At 40.0% G+C, this 24,499-nt stretch overlaps 1 protein-coding gene across 3 annotated transcripts in view; it reads left to right on the top strand.

Annotated features, from left to right (window-relative positions):
• Positions 1–10,112, top strand: part of fam49al (family with sequence similarity 49 member A, like) — a 39,576-nt gene extending 29,464 nt beyond the window's left edge. For all 3 annotated transcript variants that reach the window (XM_017694108.2, XM_017694135.2, XM_017694115.2), the window contains 9 exons: positions 813–934; positions 1,288–1,393; positions 3,204–3,340; positions 3,483–3,560; positions 3,698–3,814; positions 3,993–4,072; positions 4,267–4,393; positions 5,682–5,752; positions 7,744–10,112. In XM_017694108.2, coding sequence (XP_017549597.1) covers positions 813–934; positions 1,288–1,393; positions 3,204–3,340; positions 3,483–3,560; positions 3,698–3,814; positions 3,993–4,072; positions 4,267–4,393; positions 5,682–5,752; positions 7,744–7,807 — 902 coding nt within the window. In that variant the 3' untranslated portion in view covers positions 7,808–10,112. The remainder of the gene's footprint in view (positions 1–812; positions 935–1,287; positions 1,394–3,203; positions 3,341–3,482; positions 3,561–3,697; positions 3,815–3,992; positions 4,073–4,266; positions 4,394–5,681; positions 5,753–7,743) is intronic.
• The last annotated feature ends 14,387 nt before the right edge of the window (positions 10,113–24,499 follow it).

The following is a 24,499-nucleotide window of genomic DNA, read 5'->3' as shown; positions in this document are numbered from 1 at the left end:
CTTTCCATGGTTATTTGATTAGAAAGTAGTGAGAAATAACATCATGAATGAGCTTGAGTGAAAACCTAACAGTTCAAAATCGAGAAATCCTGCTTTGGGTCATTAAGCCCTTTCTGGGCTCCAAAAAGGAGACAAAGCAGTGCAGATAAACTGGACATTTTTTCTACAATGCGCCCAACCAAGGCCTTATTAGTCACACCCATCCCAGACTCCCCGTGATATCTGCTCATCCACTCATCTCCCCAGATTCCCCTGAGAGCTATTTCAACTCCAACAAATCCTCCAATACACTCTAACAAAACCTAAATCCTCCTCATGTATTTCAGACTCAGAATAACACCATAGTCATTACCAAACTAATCTGTGTGGATTTATAAAACCCAGCTCTCAATGCCTTTGGACAGACCTCTCTCTCTCATTGGGTGCCAAAGCCTGGGATGGTAATCCAATATTAACACCAAAATTAGCTCACAGCACAAACTCTTTAACTCCCTCTTTGTTTGGATCGGACTTTAAAAGTAGCCTCCATTTCTGATCAGTGCCAGAAACAGGGCGTGTTATTTGGTTCGCTGCCATTGACATGAATCAATGCTAATGTAACTACAAGGCCAGTTAAAGCCAAAGCAATAGGCTGCCAGTGAGAAAGGAAGGAATGAGAGCCAGTGTCTGACAGAGGTGATAAATAATCCAGGTGGCCAGGGGAACCTTAACCGGCAAGGAGAATGGTTGTCTTTGACTTTAATTCATATTATCATTGACTTTTATAAATTCTGACACTCCGACCCTGTTCCGTCCACACTCTGCTCCTCTAGATGCCCAGCCCACGGAGGCAGAGACGGCCGTTTGGAACCAGGTCAGCGCCGTGCTGGAAGAGGCTCACGGGATCCTAGCAGAGTTACAGTCCTACAATGGAGCGGGGCAAGAGATAAGAGAAGTAAGGACGCGTCCCTAAAGCACAGATGGCTGGAAATCTACTATTTATTCCACTTTATGAATAAGTACACATTAACGTGTTGGTTTTGTAGGCCTGGTGACATATGCTTAGAGTACTCTGGTATAGCACAAGTGGGTACATGGGGTTTACCCAGCTGCAAAAGCTCTCTCAGATCAAAGGCAACATTCAGCATTATCTCAATTCGAGAAGCACAACCAAACTGATCAGGAAGCTGATAGGGTCTTCCTGCAGTCCAAGCTTATTTACCCACACTGGACTGGGCAATTGTATCACAGCCTCCACTGGTAACAACCTTCGTTCTAAATTTTGTTTGTTTTTGTTCTTCTCTCCAGGCTATTCAGAACCCCAATGACCTCCAGCTACAGGAGAAAGCCTGGAATGCTGTGTGCCCCCTAGTGGCCAAGCTGAAGCGGTTCTATGAATTTTCACTCAGGTTAGGTGAGTGAGCAACATTTATTTATTTATTTAAATCCACTTGGATTTTTTTTTTTGATTAGATGAAAATAGAGAAGGCACTGGATTGACTGCGCTGGACCGATAAAGGCAGAACATGTTAGGTTGTATATTGGAGGAGAAAAAAAATTCAATCCAGTGCTTGAAAGCTTGAAATAGCATGAATTGTGTAATCATCATGATGTTAGCTGTATATTTTTTCCTGTGGGCTAGTAGAGTGTTTGAGCAGTTTAGCATGATAACTTACATTTAGATGCTCTTCAGCCTCTTCTTCAGCTAAAACACAGCTGAATTTAAAGCTTAGTGGTTTGTAATGAAAGAGACACTGCCTTGCATCAGCATCAGCCGATACTTAAGGCTTCAATATCAGTATCAGAAGAGGAAATCTGGTATCGTGCCATCTCTACATGAAAGGATAAGTGGGTTTGCGTGCCCAGGGCTTGAGCCAACATGGCTGCAGTGCACAGGGACAGTGCTGGTGCAGATGAAAGAGCGCAGGCAGCTGCTTCTCCTCCTCTGCGGCTGACCTCGCAGCAGCGTCACCATGGTTACCGCAGCGGGCAGAGTGTAGACTAGGCAGAGCTTCCGCCCTCCACGCACGCTGAGTAATCAGCAGATTCGCAGGGTGATAACTGCTAGCCTGACACTTCTCCCGTGGCTGTGCTGACTTGGAGGCAGTATGCTGTTACGGCCAGTAATGCTGTACTAAAGCCTTCCTAGATGGGCCACAGGAGGCCACCTGACTCAGGAGAAATCCAACACACACAAAGTCAATGAAATAATGACTTTAGGAAAAAAAAGACACACACTGCGCCCTTCTTGATGCATCCTAGTATCCATCCCTCCATCACCGCATTTCCGGTCCCCAGCTAGCGGCTCTGGAGAGTCAAGTTTCTCAGCAGGCCTCTAGATAAAACATATCAGCTTGTTATTTATGGAAGGGCTGCTGCATATTTCATGAGGAGGAGGCATAGCTCCTCTGGAGACATGCTAAGGCATACTAATGACATTAATAAACAGCTCAGCTCTGAGGGCTGAGCTCAAAAGCCTTCATTACAAACAGTGGAGAGACAGATACTAGAGCCTTTGTGTACTTTGTTACAGTACAGTTGCATTGCAGGGAATACATTTTGTGAAATGTATCAGAAATTGTATGTATTTTCATTTTTTCTCTATTTTATGAATTATGGTAAGTGATATTTTTAAATATCTTGTGTTGAATCTTGGGTGGATTTTGTGGAAATTTTTGCAAACTTGCAACCATGAGTTTTAAATAGAAATGCACAGCAATCCTCTGATTTATTATTCTCAGTCAATCTGTGTTGTGATGCTATGATGTAAATTACATGAGCCTGGTGCACTCATGCTGTATTAGAATGCTGCTGCTATGTGTATACCAAAATAAATTTGGCATACTGAGAAATTCAGAATATAATTTTTGACCACAAATGATGCTATGATACAGGTTAGATAAAGGCCATTGAGAGATTTAGTTTTAGTGGTATTTAGTCAGAATTAAGCATAATAAAAGCTTTTAAATAACTGATACAAATTTGCAACAGAGGGTCTCTGAGGGTGTTTTCATTTCAAAATGTTCTGTACCACTGAGAATCTGAAGACAGCAAGTCTTGTTTTCTTCTGTCTCGTGCAACACTGCAAAATGCTGCAGCCACAAGTCAGTTAAGCACAAATGGTAGCACAAGACACAAATAGTAAAATTAGGCATTTAAAAAGCTACCAGTAAGTTTACATCGACTTTTATGTGATACAGTTCTGTGTAATGTTCATCTTTTAGAGAATGCCCTGCGCAGCCTGTTGGAGGCCCTGACGAGCCCTCCATACGCCCCCATGCAGCATCTGGAGAGAGAGCAGGCTCTGGCTAAGCAGTTTGCAGAGATCCTGCACTTTACCCTCAGCTTTGATGAGCTCAAGGTGAGACTATCCTACAGCTTCAACTCTTTCTAGACCACTGGTCTTTCAGGTGGACGTGTTATGTGTTTTCTTTGTAGATGGTTTTCACATGACATGATGTGAGATTAGCAGATGTTCTGAATGAGTGTATTTTCTCTCCTAGATGACAAATCCAGCCATCCAGAATGACTTCAGTTACTACAGGAGGACCATAAGCAGGAATCGGCTGAACAATCAGCAGGTAACTAACTTTGTGTCAATGCTGCGCCAGGATGGACCAACATGTTATGTTTCTGCTGAGCTGGACAGGGTTATGTAAATTAGTCACGTGTGGAGCTTCAGAACCTGCAAACTAACCAATATTTGTTCTTACTGCAGTTAGAGGCAGAGAATGAAGTCAATAACGAGATGGCCAATCGGATGTCGCTCTTTTATGCGGAAGCCACACCTATGCTGAAAACCTTGAGCAATGCCACAACTAAGTTTGTGTCAGAGGCAAGTTAAAATGTCATCTTCACGTACAGCACTGCTCCAGAGTAGTAACATGATTATCTAATAAGGCCAATTGTCAAAAAAGAAGAAAATCCTACACCACATTAAGGAGCTTAAATGCTGTTGCCCTCTACAGGCTGTCAATGGTGTTGCATTGACCCTATATTGTGGATTATTACAGAACAAGACGTTGCCCATTGAGGACACCACAGATTGCCTGAGCACTATGGCCTGTGTGTGCCGGGTCATGCTAGAGACTCCGTAAGTTCTTCTTCCTTAGAAGTTCTTTTTTCTTTCTTTATTTCCCAAAAAGTTACAGGTCTTGAGTGTTTCTGTGAGCTCATGCCAAGAGTAGCATCTTATCTCGTTTCATATCCTGCCAGCATTTCAAGCCTTATCTGCCTTCTGAATTTTGTAGAAGGCCTAACTGACTTGGCGCTGTTCCATTTGTGCAGGGAGTACCGGTGCCGTTTCACCAACACAGACACCATGCTGTTCTGCATGCGTGTGATGGTGGGCGTCATTATCCTCTATGATCACGTTCACCCCGTGGGTGCCTTCGCTAAAACCTCTAAGATTGATGTAAGAGACTCTGAATTCTTCATTTATTTCCACACTTTCAAAATAGAAAGCATTTTGGCTACATTCACATTACAAGTCATATTGCCATGTTTTGATTTCTTGCTCAGATTTGAATCATCTGCCTCGACAGGTCACCTTCTTTTTTGTAAATGACCCATATCTATCATTAGCAAGAACACACCCTAAAAGCCCACATGTGCATATTTTCAAAATCAATGTCATGTATAATCCAAATGTGCCATGGACAACAAAGAAACAGCATATTTATAAGGCAATCTAATACATAAACTAATACATACAAAAAACTATTAAAATCAAGGTCATGTGATCAAATATGTACATGATCTAGGGGCATATATGAAAGTGGCTCAGATCTATATTTTCATGTTCATGTAGCTCTAAAAAAATGAGATGTGTCAAAACTGAAATGAAAAACTCAGAATTCTAATCTGATTATTCTCTTTAAGGTTGCATGACTATGTATCTAATCTGTATTCAATCTAGGAGCATATATGAAAGTGACTCAATTCTAGATTTTTGTGCTCACATAACTCTAAACATGGTCACATATCTGATATGTATTTTATCAGGAGAACATATGAAAGTGGCTTAGATGTGGATTTTTGTGTTCACATATGTCTTAAAGTGAGCAAATCTGCCAAACCTGATGAAAAGAAATCTGCATTCGAAACTGTCTGTTCTCTTTAAGGTTGCATGACCACAAATCTGATATGTATCCTATCCAGGAGAACATACGAAAATGATTTAGATCTGGATTCTTGTGCTTACATATGTCTAAAAATTCAGATCTTGTCTCATTTCTAATTTCTAATTTAAAGTCTAATATAAAGTTCACTTTAAAGTTGAATGACCACGTATCTGATATGCAACCGATCAGGAGAACATATTAAAAGTGGCTTAGAACTACACTACATTTTTCTGTTCCCTTAGTTCCAAATAAGATCAGATCAATGTCAAATTTAGGCAAACAAACAAAAAAACATTTGTGTCACATCAGTGTTATGTGAATGTATCTGTACTCTTTCTATTCACAGGTTATATTATTGTTCTGTTTGTAGTACACAGCTATCCTTTGACATTGCACTGTTCACTTAGCTCCTTTTAGTGATGTGGAACAACACTTATGCTGTGCATGTGTGTGCTGTGCACCAGAATTGCTTATTAGGGCATGTGTGGCTGTGTGCACTGTCACAGTAGGGGTGAGTTTCAGAAAAAGGTTGACCTTTCTCTAAAGCAGTATGTGCTTGTGGGTGTCTGTGTTGTGCAGATGAAGGGCTGCATCAAGGTGTTGAAAGAGCAACCTTCAAACAGTGTGGAGGGACTGCTGAATGCACTGAGGTGAGTCGCACTCATGTGTATGTACTGTACTATATGTTTAAAGGGCCTATATCATGGAGAACTGAATTTTTCATGCTTTTGAAGCAGAAGTGTTTTGTATGATGTAATATGTAAACATCGTCAAGTTGTCAAACATTCAGTTCTGGTTCTTGGCCATGTAAAATGAATTATGATTGTTTTTGGTACATAAAAGCCCATAGATGTCATAAGTAGAGTTGTAGGCAATGGCAACCTTTGAACTGTCCAAGACTAGAGGTTGTATAGATTTGTCGACTAGTCAAATAAAACATCCACTAGTTGGCGATGTGGGCTGCAGTCAGTCATGGACATTGCATGAAATACAGCAGTGGTAAAACTGTGTTGAGCGGGCAGGAGGATGTAACAGAAATCTGTTTTATTTCTGAAAAACACAAACCAGAAAATACTCTTAAAACTGATATATTACAAATTCAGAATTTGAACCTATCTGTTCTCTTAAGGTTGTATGACCACGTATCTGATATCTGTCCTATCTACATAACATATGAAAGTGACTTAAATCTAAATTTTTCTGTTCACATAGGTCTAAAAAAATCAGATCTGCCAAGCCTGATTTAAAAAAAAATCTGAATTCAAATCTGACTGTTCTCTTCAAGGTTGCATGTCCATGTATCTGATATGTGTTCTGTTTAAGAGAACATATATAATTGGCTTACATCTAGATTTGTGTGTTCACATAATTCCAAATAAAATCAGATCATGTCAGATTTAGTTTACAACAGTTGAAATAAACTGTTTTATTTCTGCTAAACATAAACCAGAAAATACTATATTTGTGTGGAAATATTATTCCACTGCAAGCTGTTTAAGACTGCACTGAAGTACAGACTCAAAAAGAGCACCGCACACCAGTGTGGTAGTAAGGGCAAAAATTCAAACCCAATGTTTTAAATGAAGTCATGCACACTGGCGCACATTGCTGCAGAATGTTGGTGTCTGTACATTCATTAAAAACAATGGTTTTGATTTTATTTGATTTTTGGATGCTGCATTGTGCAACATAGGCCGTCCTCTGTGTGGTGGCCTTTAGCCAGACTGGGTCAAACTGCTGTCTCTGAAAAGGGCAATTCCACTGACATGTAAAATGACCGATCAGAGGGATCTCTCATTTACTTCCTACCTATGGTTTCAAACAAAACTGAGGAAGAACTTCAAGAATAACTAAAAACATGACAGCATGAATGTTTTCCAGGTTATCAACTAGGCCTATTTATCGCTCCCTCTGAAAGGCTTACCTATAGTGATGCAATTGCTTGCTATGAGCCTTTAACTTAAATTATCCATGAGAGATTATGCACCATAGTCTGTGTAACTCTGTGGGCTACTGAATTACTGAAACTGAAATTCCTCTGCAGTGCACATTTCACACTTCAAGTTACCGCATCTGCTAGTAGCCCTGTCCCTTATTACACTTGTGACTTGTGCTGTGACAAGATGTGCAGCCCTATCCAAAACAAGTCTAAGACTATAACAATGAGATTGAGAAAAAGAGTCTGAGACTGAGAAATAGTTCTGTACAAATATGGAGGAGTGTGTGATAATGTAAATAAATTATTTTTTTTAAATGTTGGTCAAATTGTTCACCTATATGTTGTCATTGGTTAGACCTAAATAACTAATGTTGCGTAATCTAAGACAACCATAAAACATATTTTGACATTCTATAAAATTGTAAATGTCGTAAACAGATCAGGCATCATAAGTCAGTCTCTACATGTCCTGCTCAATAATGTCAAATTACATGATCTACCATTTATGCTGTTTTTTCCTAAGTCGAGGCTGTAGGAACCAATGTTCCCAGTGACTCAGATGCAACACCTAAAGGCCCTAGACCAGAATGAATTTTAATTTAGTTGATACTCAGCTTTATGTGTTCAGAAAACCAATATACTCCAAACCCTGAAGCTTTTAAACAGGTTTGCTGCATCTTCTGTACCACTTCTCACCCGCAGGTATACAACAAGACATCTAAATGACGACAGCACCTCGAAACAAATCCGCGCTCTACTTCAATGAGAAGCGGCGATGTTCGGGAACAGAGGGATGAAAGCAAGAGAGAATAAAAGAGAGAACAGTGGAAATGACTGACAGAGAACAAAGGATGATGGCTGGCAGTCTTGGGTGAAGCAACCTCAGAAACCTGTTTGTTTACAAGAATAAAATGCAAAATTATCTCAATTTCAATAACCTTAAAAGAGAGAAAGAAATATGAAAAACTATATAAATATATATACATATATATATTGTCAATTGTTCATCATGTCTCTGATTTTGTAAAAACATGAGAAGATTACAGAGATATAGATACATATATATATATCTAGGAATATTGAAGTACAAACTGGAACAGAAACACGGCCTACCAGACGTGAACACTTAGAACCTAAAGACGAAATTGAATATATTAAAACCGTATGGTCAGTAAAGATGAAAATCAACACAAAGGGTTCATATACTTCTGGAGAGTATTTTTGCACACAGAAAACAACGCCAACTCCCCCCGTTCATTATACAGATTTTGAAATGGCTTGACATGATGTGTATAGTTCAGCTCTGTTTCCATGCATTGAGACTCCATTGGATTTTAAACACGTTTGCCTCTTCATCGTTGACATGCTTCTTTCATTGCAGTTTTCTGGTACGATTGCGCTCTATTATATTTCTTCCTGTGAGGTACAGGATCCGTGACTCAATCACGTCATGCTATTTCTGCATTTCTCAACAGAAACCCACCAGTAATTATAAAAAGAGATTGATTTACGTCGCTGTATATACTCAAAAAAAGCACAGGATAGTTTTGTAAAGAAGTTAAGCATTTTGTTAGACTTATTCACTAGTGCTGTACAGCAATACTCAACTGAGGTAACAACTGCAAAGGCAGTGATCCGTTTTTCGAATAAGCTGTTTGTGCCAATACAGGATGAATACAAGGAAGGCTGTACATATGAGAACGTGTATTAGGGTTTTTCTGCTCCAGCGAATCGTGGGAAAGGGCATTCTTGAGTAACTCTGAGTAAGCCATGAAACTACTGTCTTTCAACAGCCACTCACATTTTGCTCAGCGCCATAGCTGCTTCTGTACCACTGCTTCTCATCTGCAGCCTGATGTGTGTCCATTGCAGGGCGAGCAGACTAAGGGGTGATGTGCTAGGCCGTAATTAAAAGAGCCACTATACATCAATCTCTTAGCAGCACACAGTTAAAACACAGTAATGGAGTGATAGCAGTTCTGTTTCTGCCATTATTACAGATTATTGCCAAATGTAACCATGACATTGCCTTTTAGAGTACGCAATCAACTGACGGGCAGGTGTAGTCTCCTAAATAGCCGGAGATTGTACTGATTACTTTCACTTACACACGCATACATTACTGAGTAAAGGTCTGACACCAACCTTCATTTGTTTCATTTCCAGTCAGAAATGGCCATTAAGTACAAGTTATTCATTTTTCAGTGTTACAAGAAAAGTGGAAGCACATATTAAACAGAAAATTACACAGACGCCTCAACCACCAAAGATGACTTTAAATCTTTCAGTATATAGTCTGTCCAGGGTTTAGTGTTTTTCTTTGTTACAGCTTCCATTCTTTTTAGGAGACTTGCTTTCAGTTTTTCAAAGAAAGCTGCAGGGATATTTTTCCACATCTACAAAGTTCAGTCTTAGAAGTTGGTTGCATTTTCTGCTTCTCACGATCCAAGTAATCCTAAACACATTCAGTGATGTTGAGGTCTGGACTCTGGGCTGTCGGTCTAAGAACACCAGGAGCTTCTTTGTTGGATTTGCAGATTTTTCTCTTTTTTTTGTCTATTTCTTTTATTCGGTAACCCAGAGTTGTCTTCTCACAGAGGAAGGATGGACAGAAACATCTGTGGATTTTTTTTCAAATCTGAAGCAAGAGTAGAGCTTGATTTTCTCCTCTCTCTCAAATATGGTGACGGTTTTGGTGATCTACCAGGTCTTGCTTGGTTGTTAGGAGCCCATGGACATTGGACGGAAATTCCTGTTTTTTAACTTTTTTCCTTCGTTTGACTTTCCACTTCTTTATGCAAGTAAATTACTGCACATCTACTGTCCTCAGAAATATGCTCTAAAAAAGAATAACTAGAACTTAATAGATGTTTTGACGGGAAATTAAGTGAATGAAGGAGGTCTTTGACTTTTTCACAGAACAGTACACACACAAAAGGCGTAGAGCAGAATAAACACAGAATGTCTCGGTGTAAATACGTGAATAAGATTTTCCACCAGGCGTCTAAGAGGCCTGCGAAACAAATGTGCTTAAATTCAGCTAGAGGATGTTTCTTTTAGTAAATTAAAAATAAAAAAATAAAAGCTTAAAAAAAGATCACATCATCAAATGAGTGGGTATGAAAAAAGAAATTATTTAAAAAGATTAAAACAACAAAATGCAGTGTTGTACTTTCGATGTCTATAGCCCTTAGTCTAACTTAATTTGATCTTACAGTATATTTTTTATACAGGGGTATGTTCACAAACATAGTCTGTATAAATATATAGATGGCATGCTGTACAACTTCAGACAAGATTGTGTAAATACAGTGTTTTTATTCATTTTCAATTGTTCAGTGAACCTGAATTGGGTGTGTGTTGTCTGTAAGAAACCATGCATTTGGCTCGGACTATTGGACTTGCTGTAGTCATAGGTTCCAAATCTCCGACTTCATATCGGTGGGTAAAGAGAGGGGCTGGTTGGATGGGGGAAGGGGGGGGGGGGGGGTGTCCATTTGCTTGTTATTTTGTACATTTTGTGCAACAATAAACTTGTCATTTATTACGTTCAGTTTTGTTTGTGATCTTCTTTTTCTGACAGAAACTGGACAAACTTTTCATATAATAATTCTATTTTGTGATATAATTACAACTCATGAAGTCCCAAAGGATAAAATAAAATATAATAATAATAATAATAATAATAATAATCCTTTATAGAGCACTTTTCATCCCACTGGTATGAAAAGTGCCTTGCTGCCTTGCTACGTGCCTTGCTGATAGTGATGAAGCTTATCAGTAATAGAAGAAATTACGAGTTCACTTACAATCTTACAAGGCATTCGGATCTAACTGAACACAGAAATATCAATGGATGTCTTGATCTATCAGTGGAATTGAGCTCCACAGTTTCAGAGCATAATAACTGAACAAGACCTCTCAATGTTTTCTGTATTTTACAGCAAGTATTTGCAGAAGGCCATTATCTGCAGATCTAAGATCACATGCTGTCAAATAAACAGAAGATCCTGTGATGTAAGTGGGTTCTAGGCCATTTACAGCCTTAAAAACTAGCAACAGAACTTTAAAACAAGTTTCTCTGCGTGGCTCAGAGATAAAAAAAAATGTTTTAATATTTCTCAAAAGACAAAAAGCTACTTTAGTGACTGCATTTACACCCATTCTCTCAGAAATAAAAGGTATGAAACTCTGCTGTGGGACCTTCAAAGTTGCATCTCAGTACGTTTAGTCAGGGAACATCATTTTACCATAATCCATTAAAATTATATTTTAATTTACCTCAAGACTCATGTCCAGACTTTTTAGTTTACTGTTCTGTTTTAAAGCATTGGGTTTTCAAAAGGTGTAAATGTGTACTTTTCACTGAAAAAACATCTTTAAGGTTCACAATTGGACCTTAAACCACTGGTGTACCTTTAAGGGTACATTTACATTGTTTGTACCATGATGAACAAAAGTTGTACCTGCACGGTGTCTTTATTCCTAACAGTACAGGTTTCGCACTTCAGGTTTTGCATACTAAGCAAAAGAGCTGAGCTTTAGCACAAAAGATCAGTATTTTTCATGATTGTTGTAGGACATTTTGTGATATCCACCGAGAAACATCTGACACACAGCTGGTAAGCCTGAGTTTCGATTTTCACAAGTAATAGAAATATGTAATTGTGTGTCATCAGCATAGCTATGAAAACTGATATCATTACTAGTTTCCTAATGAGATCACCTAAAGCTATTCATAGTGGAAAGGAGTATTCAGGGTGGTAAAATGCCCATATGCATAACAGTCTCCAAAACACAGTGTATTTTACCACTATTTTACCGTTATCAACATATCACTGCTGTATGACCAAAACCTTGTATCTCCAAAATGAGAACTTTACAGAAGGACAAAAACCTTCTTACTATCCATCTAAGTCAATGGAACCAGAACCCCACTCACCCCTCCTTGTTTACCTCAAGCAAACAAGAATTTGGGCAACTCTCCTTTTGATGGCCAGCATCTACTGATGTGTCCAGGCTTCCATTCCATATATCAGCCTGTTTGTATTGTTTTCCATGCAGTTACTGAATAATAAGCCTTAGGATGTCATTTATTCTGACAAGCGTGCTGCTGTCCATGGTACTGACACTCTACTGTCCTCCAGCAGTTTGAGGGGAACGAATGTACAGCGAGTGCCTGTTTTGATCAACCTTTTGCCTGCCTCTAAAACACTTTCTATCACAGATTGCAATTGCTCAACTACAGAATATGGACGAAAGTATTGGGACACACCTCTTAATCATTGAATTCAGATGTTTTATTTAGTTCCATTGCCACAGGTGTATGAAATCAAGCATTTAGCCATGCAGTCTGCTTTTAGAAACTCTAAAGAGCTCACTGAATTTGAGGGTGCTCCTGTAATGGGATGTCACCATTGCAAAATGTCAATTTGTGAACTTTCTTCCCTCCTAGATATTCCAACGATCAACTCAGAGTGGTGAAAGCGTTTAGGAACCACAGCAACTCAGCCACGAAGTGTCAGAGCACGTACAGTGACAGAGCAGGTCAGCGAGTCCAGAGGCATGTAGTGCATAAAAGACAATAACTGCGGAGTTCAAACCTCCTCTGGCATTAACATCAGCACCAAAACATTGTGCTGGAAGCTTCGTGACATGGGTTTCCATGGCAAGTGTCAGAGGGAGTGGTGTAGAGCACGCCACCACTGGAAGAGTGTAAACGGATTCTGTGGAGTGATGAACCACACTCTATCTGGCAATCTGATGGATGAGTCTGGGTTTGGCGAAACGTTACTATGCCAACTGTAAAGTTTGTGGAGGAGAGATGGGGTTATTTTTCAGGGATTGGACTAGAACCCTTTCCAGTGAAGGGAAATCTTAATGCTTCAGCAGACCAAGATATTTTGGACAGTTGTGTGCTTCCAACTTCGTGAGAACAGTTTGGGGAAGGCCAGCAGGACTAAGCCCCAATGCACGCAGCAATCTTCTGGATGAATGAGCAAAACTTTCCACAGACACACTCCATAATCATGTAGAAAGCTTCCAAGAAGATTGGAAGGTGTTATAGCTACAAAGAGGGCACCAACTCAATCATATTAGTGCCTACGGATTTAGAATGGGATGTCATAGATGTAATGTGTAGGTTTCCCAATACTTTGTCCATAGTGTGTAGCTCAGAGACCCTGCCTGATTCCATATTTAATTCAGAAATACATTATTGTTCAGAAGGAAAATGAGTCATGATTTCCAATTTACGCTGACAAAGCACTGGAAATGGTTTTGGGGTGTGTTTATGTGATTGGGGGGTTGCGGGTCTCATCTCAGCTCATTTCATTCCCATTCTAGACCAGCCCACATACCTGATCAGCCATTTCTGCATCATACATGAACAGGCAGGTCAGAAATCCAAAAAGGTAAATGTGATTTCACTGTTTAGTCCAGCCTAAACAGAATCAATTTACAAGACATAAATTTCAGACTTTCAGACGGATTTTATAACTGGTTAACAAGGCATGTCAAACTGAGGACCTTGTTAGCCAAAGCATTGCAGATTTTGCATGTATTTCACATATTCATAACCTGCTACAGGTCACAATATGTGTCTTTATGATAATAAATAATAAAACAGTTTAAATAATATATCGCTGTTGTTGGAACAAAACCCTGTATCTCCAAAATGGTAACTTTACAGGAGAAGGAAAAAACCTACTTTCCTTTTAATGTAAGTCAGTGGAACCAGACGTTTCTCCAGGCCATTTTGGGCCATTACTTTTGGTTCATTCATCATAAAATTGACACACGATATTAAAAATAACAGGCATTTACAAATTATATCAAACACTGAAAAACGTCAAAAGGGGAGATACAAGGTTTTGTTGACAACAGCGATATGCAGTTACTATCCATATCACTTAAGAACACAGAGTAGAAAAAAGCTGAACAACAAAAGAAAAGCCCTGTTTTGTGTGGAGCATTGAATCAGAGAAGATGACACATTGCAAACAAAAGTCCTCCACAAGGGGGCAGCAGAGTATTAAGAAACCAAGGCAACCAACTTCACGGCACTCAAGCATGAAATGCTCTATAAAGACTATTCAACATTTAAGCTCTGGTAAACTTTTCATTCATTATACATAAAACAAATCCATCATTGTATTAAATCAAGCAGATGTTGGCACATCATTTCAGCACATTTGAGTGATGTCAGAAGGTTTGGGCACTTGAGTGGACTCTTCTCCATTAAACTAGGGCAGGAGGACACAGGAGATGAGATATGGAATGTGTGTATGGCTATTACTGGATCACCATCATGAGATGATTAAAAAAAAAAAAAAATTAAAAAGACCCAAAAAAAGAGGCAGACGCCAGAGAATAAAGTCCTCAAGGTACAGTGTGTGCGTGGAGAAGCAAGTTCTGCTTGGGCCGTTTAGATTGCCTGATCATATGTCGTGTCTTTCATGGTGGCTGGACAGGAAGAGGCTAAATGAAGTCATCTTTCATCCGCTTGACCCCCTGACAGACACATACTTAACAAATGTGTGTGGCTATACTTCCTTTTACTCCACATGAGCAGAAAGCATTGTGTTGCCTTGGTGATGTGATATATTTTGGAGAATGCCAGTTTGTGAAAGTGAAGAGCAAAAAAATATTCTTATCATCTTCAGCATTTGCAAACAATAGAACAAGAACGCTGTGGCCTTCATTCGTGCCGTTTCAGAGCACGTACGGAACTGAAATAGTGCGTTAACATTGCTAACAGGGAATAAAACTCTAAAACCACCAGTCAGCATTATCCCAATGACACCCTGCTAATCAGTGACTAATTGCTTCTGTTCATCTCAGGACACATTAGCGTATTTGGTTAAGCTACTCCTTTAAATTGCAAGAGCCTGTCAGTGGGTGCAAACGTCAACTTATATGCTGGTTTCATAAAAGTTATCAAATAGTTTAAAGTAGTTGACTTGATAAGTCTTAAAGGGGCTATATCTGTTATTTTTGTTTATATTTGTTCCAGTGAGGTCCATTTACGTCTTTTGTGAGCTGTTATGAACCAAAACAGTCATGATTTATTTTTACATGGACATTTTCCAACCCGTCTTTAAATCATTCAGTCAGACTGTTTTGGTTTCTGTGCTTTTAAAAGTGAACGTAAATGTTGTGTGTTGTGTTCTGATTGGCTACCTAATTGTAAAATTTCCTGGCACATCCTTACAACTTTGTCATAAACTATTCACATACATACACATTTATATCACTGTTGCTGGAACAAAACCTTCCAACCTCCAAGATGGTAATTTTACAGTAGAAGAAAAAAAGCATACTTTCCTTTAATGGAAGTCAATGGAACCAGACTTTTTCCAAGTCATTTTGGGTCATTTGTTTTGGTCCATTCATCATGAAATTTACATGCATGTTGTAAAGCGCAACAAGTATTCTCAAAAACACAAATACATAGCTCTGATGGTGGGGATAACCTCAGCCACCAGAATCATATTAAGGCACTGGAATTCACCCACATGTCCAACACTTCAAGAGTGGACAATCCTACTTCACTTCTAACTAACAGCATGATTAAGACATTAGAAAACTTAGATGTTCGTATACCTTGTTATTTCACTTTATTATTACTGAATTATTGGTATTTGTACAATTTGTATGTGTGTGTGTGTGTGTGTGTGTGTGTATATATGTACTTTTTTTAACTCCTATTGACAGGGACTACCTAAGCCTTAAACAATGTGCCTTTTCAATGCCTGGCCTTCCTTCCTCTGTTTTCTATATGATGTACCAAACAAGCTTCTGTTTACTGTGTTTAAATAAAAATTTGAACTACAAAAAAAAAAAAAAAATAGCAATACAAGGTTTTGTTCTGACAATAGTATATATGCATGTTTTGTGTGTGTGTTTGTGTGTAAATGCTTTGGGGTTTTTGTGACATCACAAAAACAAATAAATCAAAATTGACTTTTTTGTTTTGCAACTTTATTTGAATAATACATCTTGACAGTGCTTACAGTACTACATCAGACTCTTATACAAAACACCAAGGAAAATGTGGTTTTCCATGGCAGTGGCCCTTTAATACTAATAAATAAGCCTGCAGTTAAGGTTTAAGGGTTTAATATTATAGGCTGAGTGGACATGTCTGGACATACCCAGTTTAGATGAAAGTAATACATAAGGGATACAGAGAGGGAGGCTGAGCTGCAGCTGCCCATCGCTGAAGGGAATAAAACCCCTGGGTCAATGATGACTCATGTTTGACTGGGCTCTGCCAGCAGCCACACTTTTGGGAAGTTTCCAGGTAGGCTGAGGAGCAGCGGGTCCGTTGGCAGGTGCAGAGCAAAGCAAACACACGAGCTGACGTGAGCGTGAGCCGTTGGCACCCCTGCAGAGGGAGGGAGTGGGAGAGGGAAGTACTTACAGAGAGTTAATGGGTATCTGAAGGTGGCTAGTCCAGCACAAAGGACGGTTACAGGCTCATTTGCCTGTTAATCTGTTTCATGACAGCAGCTTGATGTTTTCGGAGCAGTTGGATTGTGTGCACATTTGTGCCGTTTAACAGAGCTGGATAAGCCTCTTTTATCAGGTTATAACACAGAGTGACACATGCACATTGTTTTGCCTTACCTGTACATCACCTTTGCCCGTTTTTGCTCCATTGTTGGAGATAAATAGTGGCATGTGACGGCAGTATTATTTTGCTAGCACCTGCAGTTAGATTACCAACAGCTGCCGTGTACCTTACCCCTACCACACCCACACAGCAGGCTTTAAAAGAGCAGGTGTGTTTATGGACCAAACAAGTCAGGAATGTTGGAGAGGGCAGTGCTGGTACACATTACCTCAAACAGATACATTTAACACTTCAACTCTGCTTATATGCTAAAGTAATTGCTTTCTGTCCGGACTTTAACGAAGGATCAAAGAGCTGAAATCATTGATTTAACTAGAAACATCATAATCCTAGGCCAGCGCATTTCCCTGGACTGCCAGTATTATTGTACTGAGTGTTAGAGGCATCTGCTTCTCTCTTGGGTGCATAACAGTTAGGGGTGTGTGTGTGTGTGTGTGTTAGGAGTGTGAAAATACATTCTACAAGGTGGAGCTTCAACTGCATCAATTTTTGGATAGTTAAGTGCAATCGATTACCATATTCAAAAAATATAGCACTCATCTTTTTTTGACCAAAACAAAATAAATGGGCTACTCTCAAAGGTAAAAATCCAAACAGACCCTCCACTCTAGGCCTCTTATTCTGCATGTACGAATGGAAAAGAAGTAATGAAGTGCAAACTGTAACCCATATTAAGTGGGAGGAAGTGGTTAGTTTCTAGTCAAGTCTACAGACTCATCTTCTGAAACGTAAATTCTTTGAGTAAAATATCTTTGTTCTAAAATAAGTAAACTTTTAAAGTATACCACTATACTACACACACCAAGTTACTACATACAGTGCAAAACAGTAGTCAACTACACACTAGCGGAAAAAGAAATCTTAAAAGAACTAAACTGTCTAAACAAATAAAGCACGTTTTCTATACCTCCCTGCTGAAAAACGCCTTAGAGACCATTAAGGGTGTCTGTTCCTGATGATTTCGTGATGTGTTTTGGCTTTTTTGATTGGCTGAAATCATAGTGTAAAGGATCCTAATGGTTTAACAGGTGGCCAGTGGCTGATTCTAAATGCATTTGGTGGTTTCATAAAGGGATCTAAAAGGGTTCTACAGGAAACTAGACATTTCTGTCGGAAACCATCAAGCCAATTCCCATTAGAAAGCAAAACCAACAGATTTCTTTTCTTTTTTGTGTGTGATCCTAATGGTTTCTCATTCATCAGATTGTGTTGCATATAAACACCCCAGCGCTGATCTGTAAATTAAATTAATTCAGTCAATCTTTGCATGTAAACACAGCCAATAATCACAACAACAAAACAACAGCTTGAGGAGCTGCTTATAGTATAAAAGGACTTTTATTATATAAACAGTTCCACCACTTGCATGGATTTTAGGGTATTTTTAATAATAAAATGGATTTTTGAACGTTTAGATTTAATGTTGCACACAAATGTTTTCTAAAAAAAAATAAAAAATAATGCTTTCACTAAGAAGAGTATTCATATTTTCTTACACGTGTGTCCGTTTGCCCACACAATATGCTCAGGTCTTCTGAAAAGCGCTTTTGTTTTATCCGCAGGAACCGATATTACAGGCAGGGAAGGGGCACATTTTGTGGTATAGAAGGAAAAAAAAACCAACAGCACAGCTTCGTTGAAAAGGCCACACACGAAACCATACATCATCACACAGACAGGCAATTATAATCTAAATAATAAAGTAAACTAAAGGAAATTATGGGATCAAGCTCAATGGCCCAGTGAGCTCACGCCAGTAGGGCTCCTCAGTCCTCCAACACTTTTGGCCTTTCAGGTTTCAATTTCCACTTTAAACTCGCAGCATGTTTAAACGCATAACTTAGGAATTCAAATCTCAGCAAAACGTCTGAGAGCAAGAAGCGCTTCTGAAGTCATCGGTTAGCGTAAGGCTCCAGTGTGAACATGTGAGGATGTAAGTGGAGAAACAGCTGCGCAGTCGTGTGCCAGTTACAGAGATGGGCTGTTTTTCGGTTACATAAGTCTGAACATAAAGGTGAGACCATTCGCTTACATAACATACACTTGAGACGCCGTGTTGAGGACAAGCACTGAAAGGGTTAACGCTGCTGCAGTCGGCCGTTAGCCCCGCCCGCCACGAGGAGCTCATTTGCATGCTATCCATTTGGCGGGAAAGGCTTGTGCTCGCTGTCTTTGTGCCAGAGCTCCGCCCCATGCGCCCGGCTCTAAACGCGGGAAAAAGCAGCGCGCGAAACTGCAGCAAGAGTGCAGCAGAGCGGTCCTGACCACGCCCTCCTCCGTCTCCCGCGGCAACGGCCGGCCACCCGAGCACGCCGTAACCAAGCAACCGACAAAAACACTCAACCGTGCTGGCGAGAGAGGGAAAAGAAAAGAAAGCGTAAACGAACAAAGTAACACAGACAGGCAGAAATATCAGCGCACGCAAGCGCGTTAAATAACACATGAACACACGAAGCAGAGAAGCACAAGCAGGAGGCCGTGGGGACGAAGGGGCGTGTGAGGGAACGCCCAGGTTTTTTCCCGGGTTTGGGAGCGAGACAGCCGGCTTCAGAGATAAACGAGCGAGCTGGGCGAAGAGAGGAGAGAAACACGGGAGGCCTCAGAGGAGAGCACTGCACTGCAGACCGGTTATCCAAGATGGAGAGTAAACACTGCTCTAATCTCCCATATAACCAAAAGAAGTACACTGAATACTAGCGCTGCAGTCACTGAGCTCAGACACCACCTTCAACCCACCAGACAAGGACACTCGGAGTCACGTGGTGCAATAATGTGAAGAAAAACTTAGTAACAGAAACAAACTCGCGCCATCTGCTTGCAATAAATCAGACATTTTATTTAGACCATGTTTATTTTCAAAATCCACTAACTGACAGCAGCTCCAGCGAGGAGCTGGCACTGTCTTTCGTACCAACTGCAAAATCTTTTGTGTGTAAATTTAAATAGGAAGCAGCAAACCGTTTTGCAGCGAACCTTACCTCATGTATATTTTCTTTCCTCTTTAAATATTCAGGGTTATGCTGCAAAGCTTCCTGCCTCATTTCCTCTAAACACACACTCATACACAAACACTGAGTATTTTATAAATAACCAGCGGTGCTATGAAGTGAGCGTCAGTCTGAACAGTAAAGAGGGGCTGCAGTATGAGGAGCCCCACAGGCAACAAACATCAAACTTCATCAAGCTGTAAATAAAGGAATACGCTTCAAAGGCCATGAGCTACAGTCATTTAGCACGGTTAAAAGGTGGTGTTGAGCAAAACACAAAGTGGATTGATCAAGGACAAAATACAATACTGTATAATACAATGTTCAATAAGCAATTTAATAATCATAAAAATCATAATAAAGAATGCTATACGATGTAGTTTGTTGACGTCAGCCAATGATTGCCAAACCGCATAATGCTCTAAGATTGTAACATGCACAACAGTTTTTAATAGCTTACAACATTAATCGCGAATTAAACTGATAACTCATATGTGTTCATATGTGCACACTGGAGTACTTTAGAACTGTTTTGAACATGGCTAATCTCAGACATGGGGACTTGAGTTGCACTAGCATGTCAGCTGCTCCTCACTCAACTTGGATGTGAGACTTAAAAGCCCACAGACAGTTCTGGAGAACGATTGCTGGTATTTGAACTCAACCACAAAACCAAAATTCTTGGACATGCAGCTTCGTACCCATGAAACCCTTCGCAAACATTGTACAGATAACATGAAATAAGAATAAACAGTGACACAGCAAGTAATGTAACTAAAGCTTAGCTATGGTTGTGGGTAGAGGTGGGTAATCCAGGTCCACAAAGTAAATACCCTCCCCAGGATTTCGTTCCAACTGTCTGTACATCTTTGCTGCTGATTTGAGCAAATTAGAAAAGTCAAGAAGTTGGGACAAAATCCTGGGGAGGGTTTTTACTTATGGGACCTGGATTACCCACCTCTAGTTGTGGTTAGCCAACTGTCGCTACAAACTACGAAGCTACCTAGTTCCTAACAAAAACATTTGCAAATGGGACAAGACAGTACTGACCTACTGGTTCTGTAAACCAGCAAAAATAAATTGTTACCCACCTGTCAAGCAGGAGCGACCTCCTAATCCCTTTTCATGCCTTTCAAGCTCAAGCCAGGTTCTTTTTCACCCGCTTCCTGGTCAAAATTTCTGCTCTACCTTGGTGCAGCAGTTACATTCTGGCACCTCAGCTTCTTGTTCGGATTTATCTGTTCCACCTTAAACGGTCCGGAAGTTAGGCTATATTCACGTGTCCCTGCTTTTTCTTAGAGTTTCCTGTTTCAGCTTAAATGGTGCAGCAATTACATTCAGACACCTCAGGCGCCAGAATGGAAGTCCTGAATGATTTAAAGTGGAACTGGACAATGTGACTAGAAAGGCAACTTCAGCCTTGTCACCTACTGGAGGGCTCTCCACTGAAGCACCTCACTGTTGATTCTCTATTGTCTCCTCACTGTTGAAACACCTTTGCCTGATCTAAAAACTTCTCTCAATCTTTATTCTTCAGATCTTCTTCTCTTTGACATTTCTCCTTCTTGACAATGTGTGGAGTTCAGCACTAAGCCCTGCCTAGTATGGCTTCCAAGTGGTCTCGACAGGAAATATGATGCAAGTGCAACAGCTAATTTATCTTAAATCTAATCGGTCAGCTAATCTATCTTACATCACATTCCTTTTAAAACTTACTAAAACTTGAGATGGAATGGCTGTTAGGCTAGCTAGGTAGCACCTAATACACAAACAGATTAACTAACCATTTCAAACTGTATTGCCTTTTTCCTTTAAACGCCACATTTACTGTGTTGCACTTCAGTCTGTACTTCAGACTAAACGTTTTCTATAATGAAAGTCTGTTATCTGAAGCCGCATCAGACCTAACAGGTTTTTAGAAAGGGTTCACTTTTGTGTAGTTCAATGCCTGCAACTAATAATGGGACTCGCATGAAGCAACTTGTGAACATCTGAGTTTAGAAAACCGTGTCAATGCAAGTAACTCAATTAAGACCGAAATCTCATTAAGCAGAGGTCTCAAAATATGGACACTAAACCACTTAAATGTAATGAACACTACCACCGCTGAAATCAACGTTTGGAACATGGCCAAGAGGATGAATGGCATAAGAACATTAAGACACACAAAGACTGCGGCTGAAGCCTAAAGCTCTGCAGGGGACGTGTTTGTTCGTTTGTTTGTATGCGAGCGTGTGTTAAGAGGAGGGGGGGCTTCTTTACAGCTGAGCAGCTGCCTGCCACCCCACTTCCTGTCCCTGGGAAAGGGTTCAGTGGGCCACTGTGAAAACAGGAAGCTGAGGAGGAGAGGTGCGGCAAGCAAGGAAGAAAAAGGAAAAAAGAGTGAAGGGGAAAAAAAAGCAAAGCAAAGCGCGGCCCCCGCATTACATAACCACGCAGGAAATCTGCAGGGCTGCTGTAACATTCTCCACCACACACACGCACACACACACTAACTTTATACACACTAAAAACAAGCCACTTACCAAACACACACAAACTATACAGTTTAGCATGCACCACTGTTTGATCATGTACTTAGACACAGCACAAAAATATGTTCAAAATGCATGCACACACACACACACACACACACACACACATGCGCAAGGCTGGGGCCAGAACATCAGCCTCCTTCAATGTTTCTCACAATGTTTCTGCTGTGTGACTCTGTGTGTGTAAAAGAAAGATACATATTCAGGACAAAAGCATAAAACTGGGGTTTCCTCTAATATCAAAACCAACAGGACAGTCTAAATTTTGTAAAGCATATTTTAGAAAAGTTCAATGTTTGCTGAAAGGGTAAAACTAAAAGGGTAAATACATTTGTTTCTGGTTAACTTTGAATATTATGCAAATTAACAACCTTCATCATTTTCTTTCATGTGCCAAAAGATTTTTTTTTTTTGGACTGTTGTTTTGCCCTCATGTAAACTCACTTGTTCTACAACCATTGTAAAGTATGGATAGTTCAAAAATGCATACAGTAAAAGACTGAACATCACTGTAGGCTACACAAACAGAGCATCACAAACAAATTAACTACACTCAAAGATTATGACCAATTTTCAAGTCCGGCAAAGAATGCTGGGAACATGCAAATGATGCCAAGAAAGTACGGTACGCGAGATCGACTCTGGTAGAGAGGAACATGGGCGAGCTTGTTCAGAAGAAGGGTAGCAGTTCAGTTTGGTTTTCAACAGAATGAACGTAGAGAACCACTGGACATGTGTTAAAACCCGTCTCTGCAGAACACGGTTCATGATACATTAAGTAGTATTAGAAGCCAGTGCAGATGGTCAATATATGCCAATTATATTCCCACCACCCAGTGCAAGCTATAGAGTAATGCTGATATGTAGAACTTTATATGCATAATACACATGGAACATTTGTATGACCCCATTTCCTGACAAGGTATGAAAACAATGGTGTGTGTGTGTGTAACTGGGTGTGTGTATGTGTCAGCAGTATTGAGAAATCAACTTCATCTTTGTTCCACTTCTCTATGGGTTGTCACTGGCTTTGGTCTCTAGCTGTTTACTCACAGACACTGATTTTAAACTTTTGACACAAAAAAATTCAGACCTATTCTGAATCTCATTTCATCTTGACACACAACAGACTGCTAAATTTCTCATGCACCAAAATGACTTGATCTCCTGCACCACTTCATTCTCAAAGGAACCGGAGGAACCCGCTGGTCAATTCTTGTTGAACCTGTGAAGACTGAAGCCTGCCACTCCTGTGAAACTTCTTAGCATCTTATTATTAGGTCACTTACCTCCTTTCTCCCACTAACCCACTAACCACACACCGTCATACACACTTACAAATCCATTTACTCATTAGGCTGCTCAAGCTGCCTAAAACATCCTCGGCTCGGCCTCGCCGCTGTGTAATTAGTGCAGCGAATGCAATATGAATGTTAACCCTGACCTAATGACTAACATTCGTCTGTATTTAATTTGAAGGTGGAAACGAACGCACACAGGGGTGCTGCTGTGAGAGAAAAAGGCAGAGATAAAAGTAAGGAAGAGGACAGAAAGGGAGATGATTGGATTTAGTTTGTTGGGGGGGGTAAGAGGCAGATGCCAAAAACAGGGCTGAGCTTGTACTCATCACAAATTAGGCCTTGACATAGTCACTGCAGTAAGGAATCTTTGGCTGAAATGGCAACTTTTTAAAGAAAGGAAAGCATTAACATTGGTCAATGTAACAGGACTGGTGTTTTTACATCACGTTAAAAAAATAAAAGTAAAAAATGAAAGTTCTTTTAATGAAAGCAAACATCAGAGTGGAGAAAGGGAGAGAGCTAGAAGTAAATAAAGCCATATAAGCTATGGAAACCCATTCTCTCTTTTGGTGTAGGTAACATGGAAATCTCCCATACAAATCCAGCTGGCAACAAACAGTGAAAATGTGTCATTGTTTGTTGACCAGGTGGTTTCCTCGTGTACGTGTGTGAAGGCATCTGAAAACACAGCGAGCCTTTATCTGCTGGATCCAAGAACGTTTCTGCAACAAGGCAATCTGAGGCCAGCAGAGAGAGAGAGAGAAAACAAAGGGAAGGCCTGGGGAGAAGATTAGACTTACAGCAGGTGTGATTACATTATCGCTCTATTGAATGAAAGCGGTTACATAAATCTGCTCATTCTATTGCCAAGTTTGTACACAGTGACATATTCAAATACATAAAACGTCGCTCATGCATCACTGACATTAAAAAGTTTGTCCTAACTTTTAATGTTATAAGCTCGCCTATCTCACATACACACATGCAGGGTGTGGTGAT

This window comes from Pygocentrus nattereri, chromosome 27, assembly GCF_015220715.1.
Source record: "Pygocentrus nattereri isolate fPygNat1 chromosome 27, fPygNat1.pri, whole genome shotgun sequence".
Classification (NCBI taxonomy): Eukaryota; Metazoa; Chordata; class Actinopteri; order Characiformes; family Serrasalmidae; genus Pygocentrus; species Pygocentrus nattereri.
Note: the sequence above shows the minus strand (reverse complement) of the source record. Positions and strands in the feature narration are given on the sequence as shown.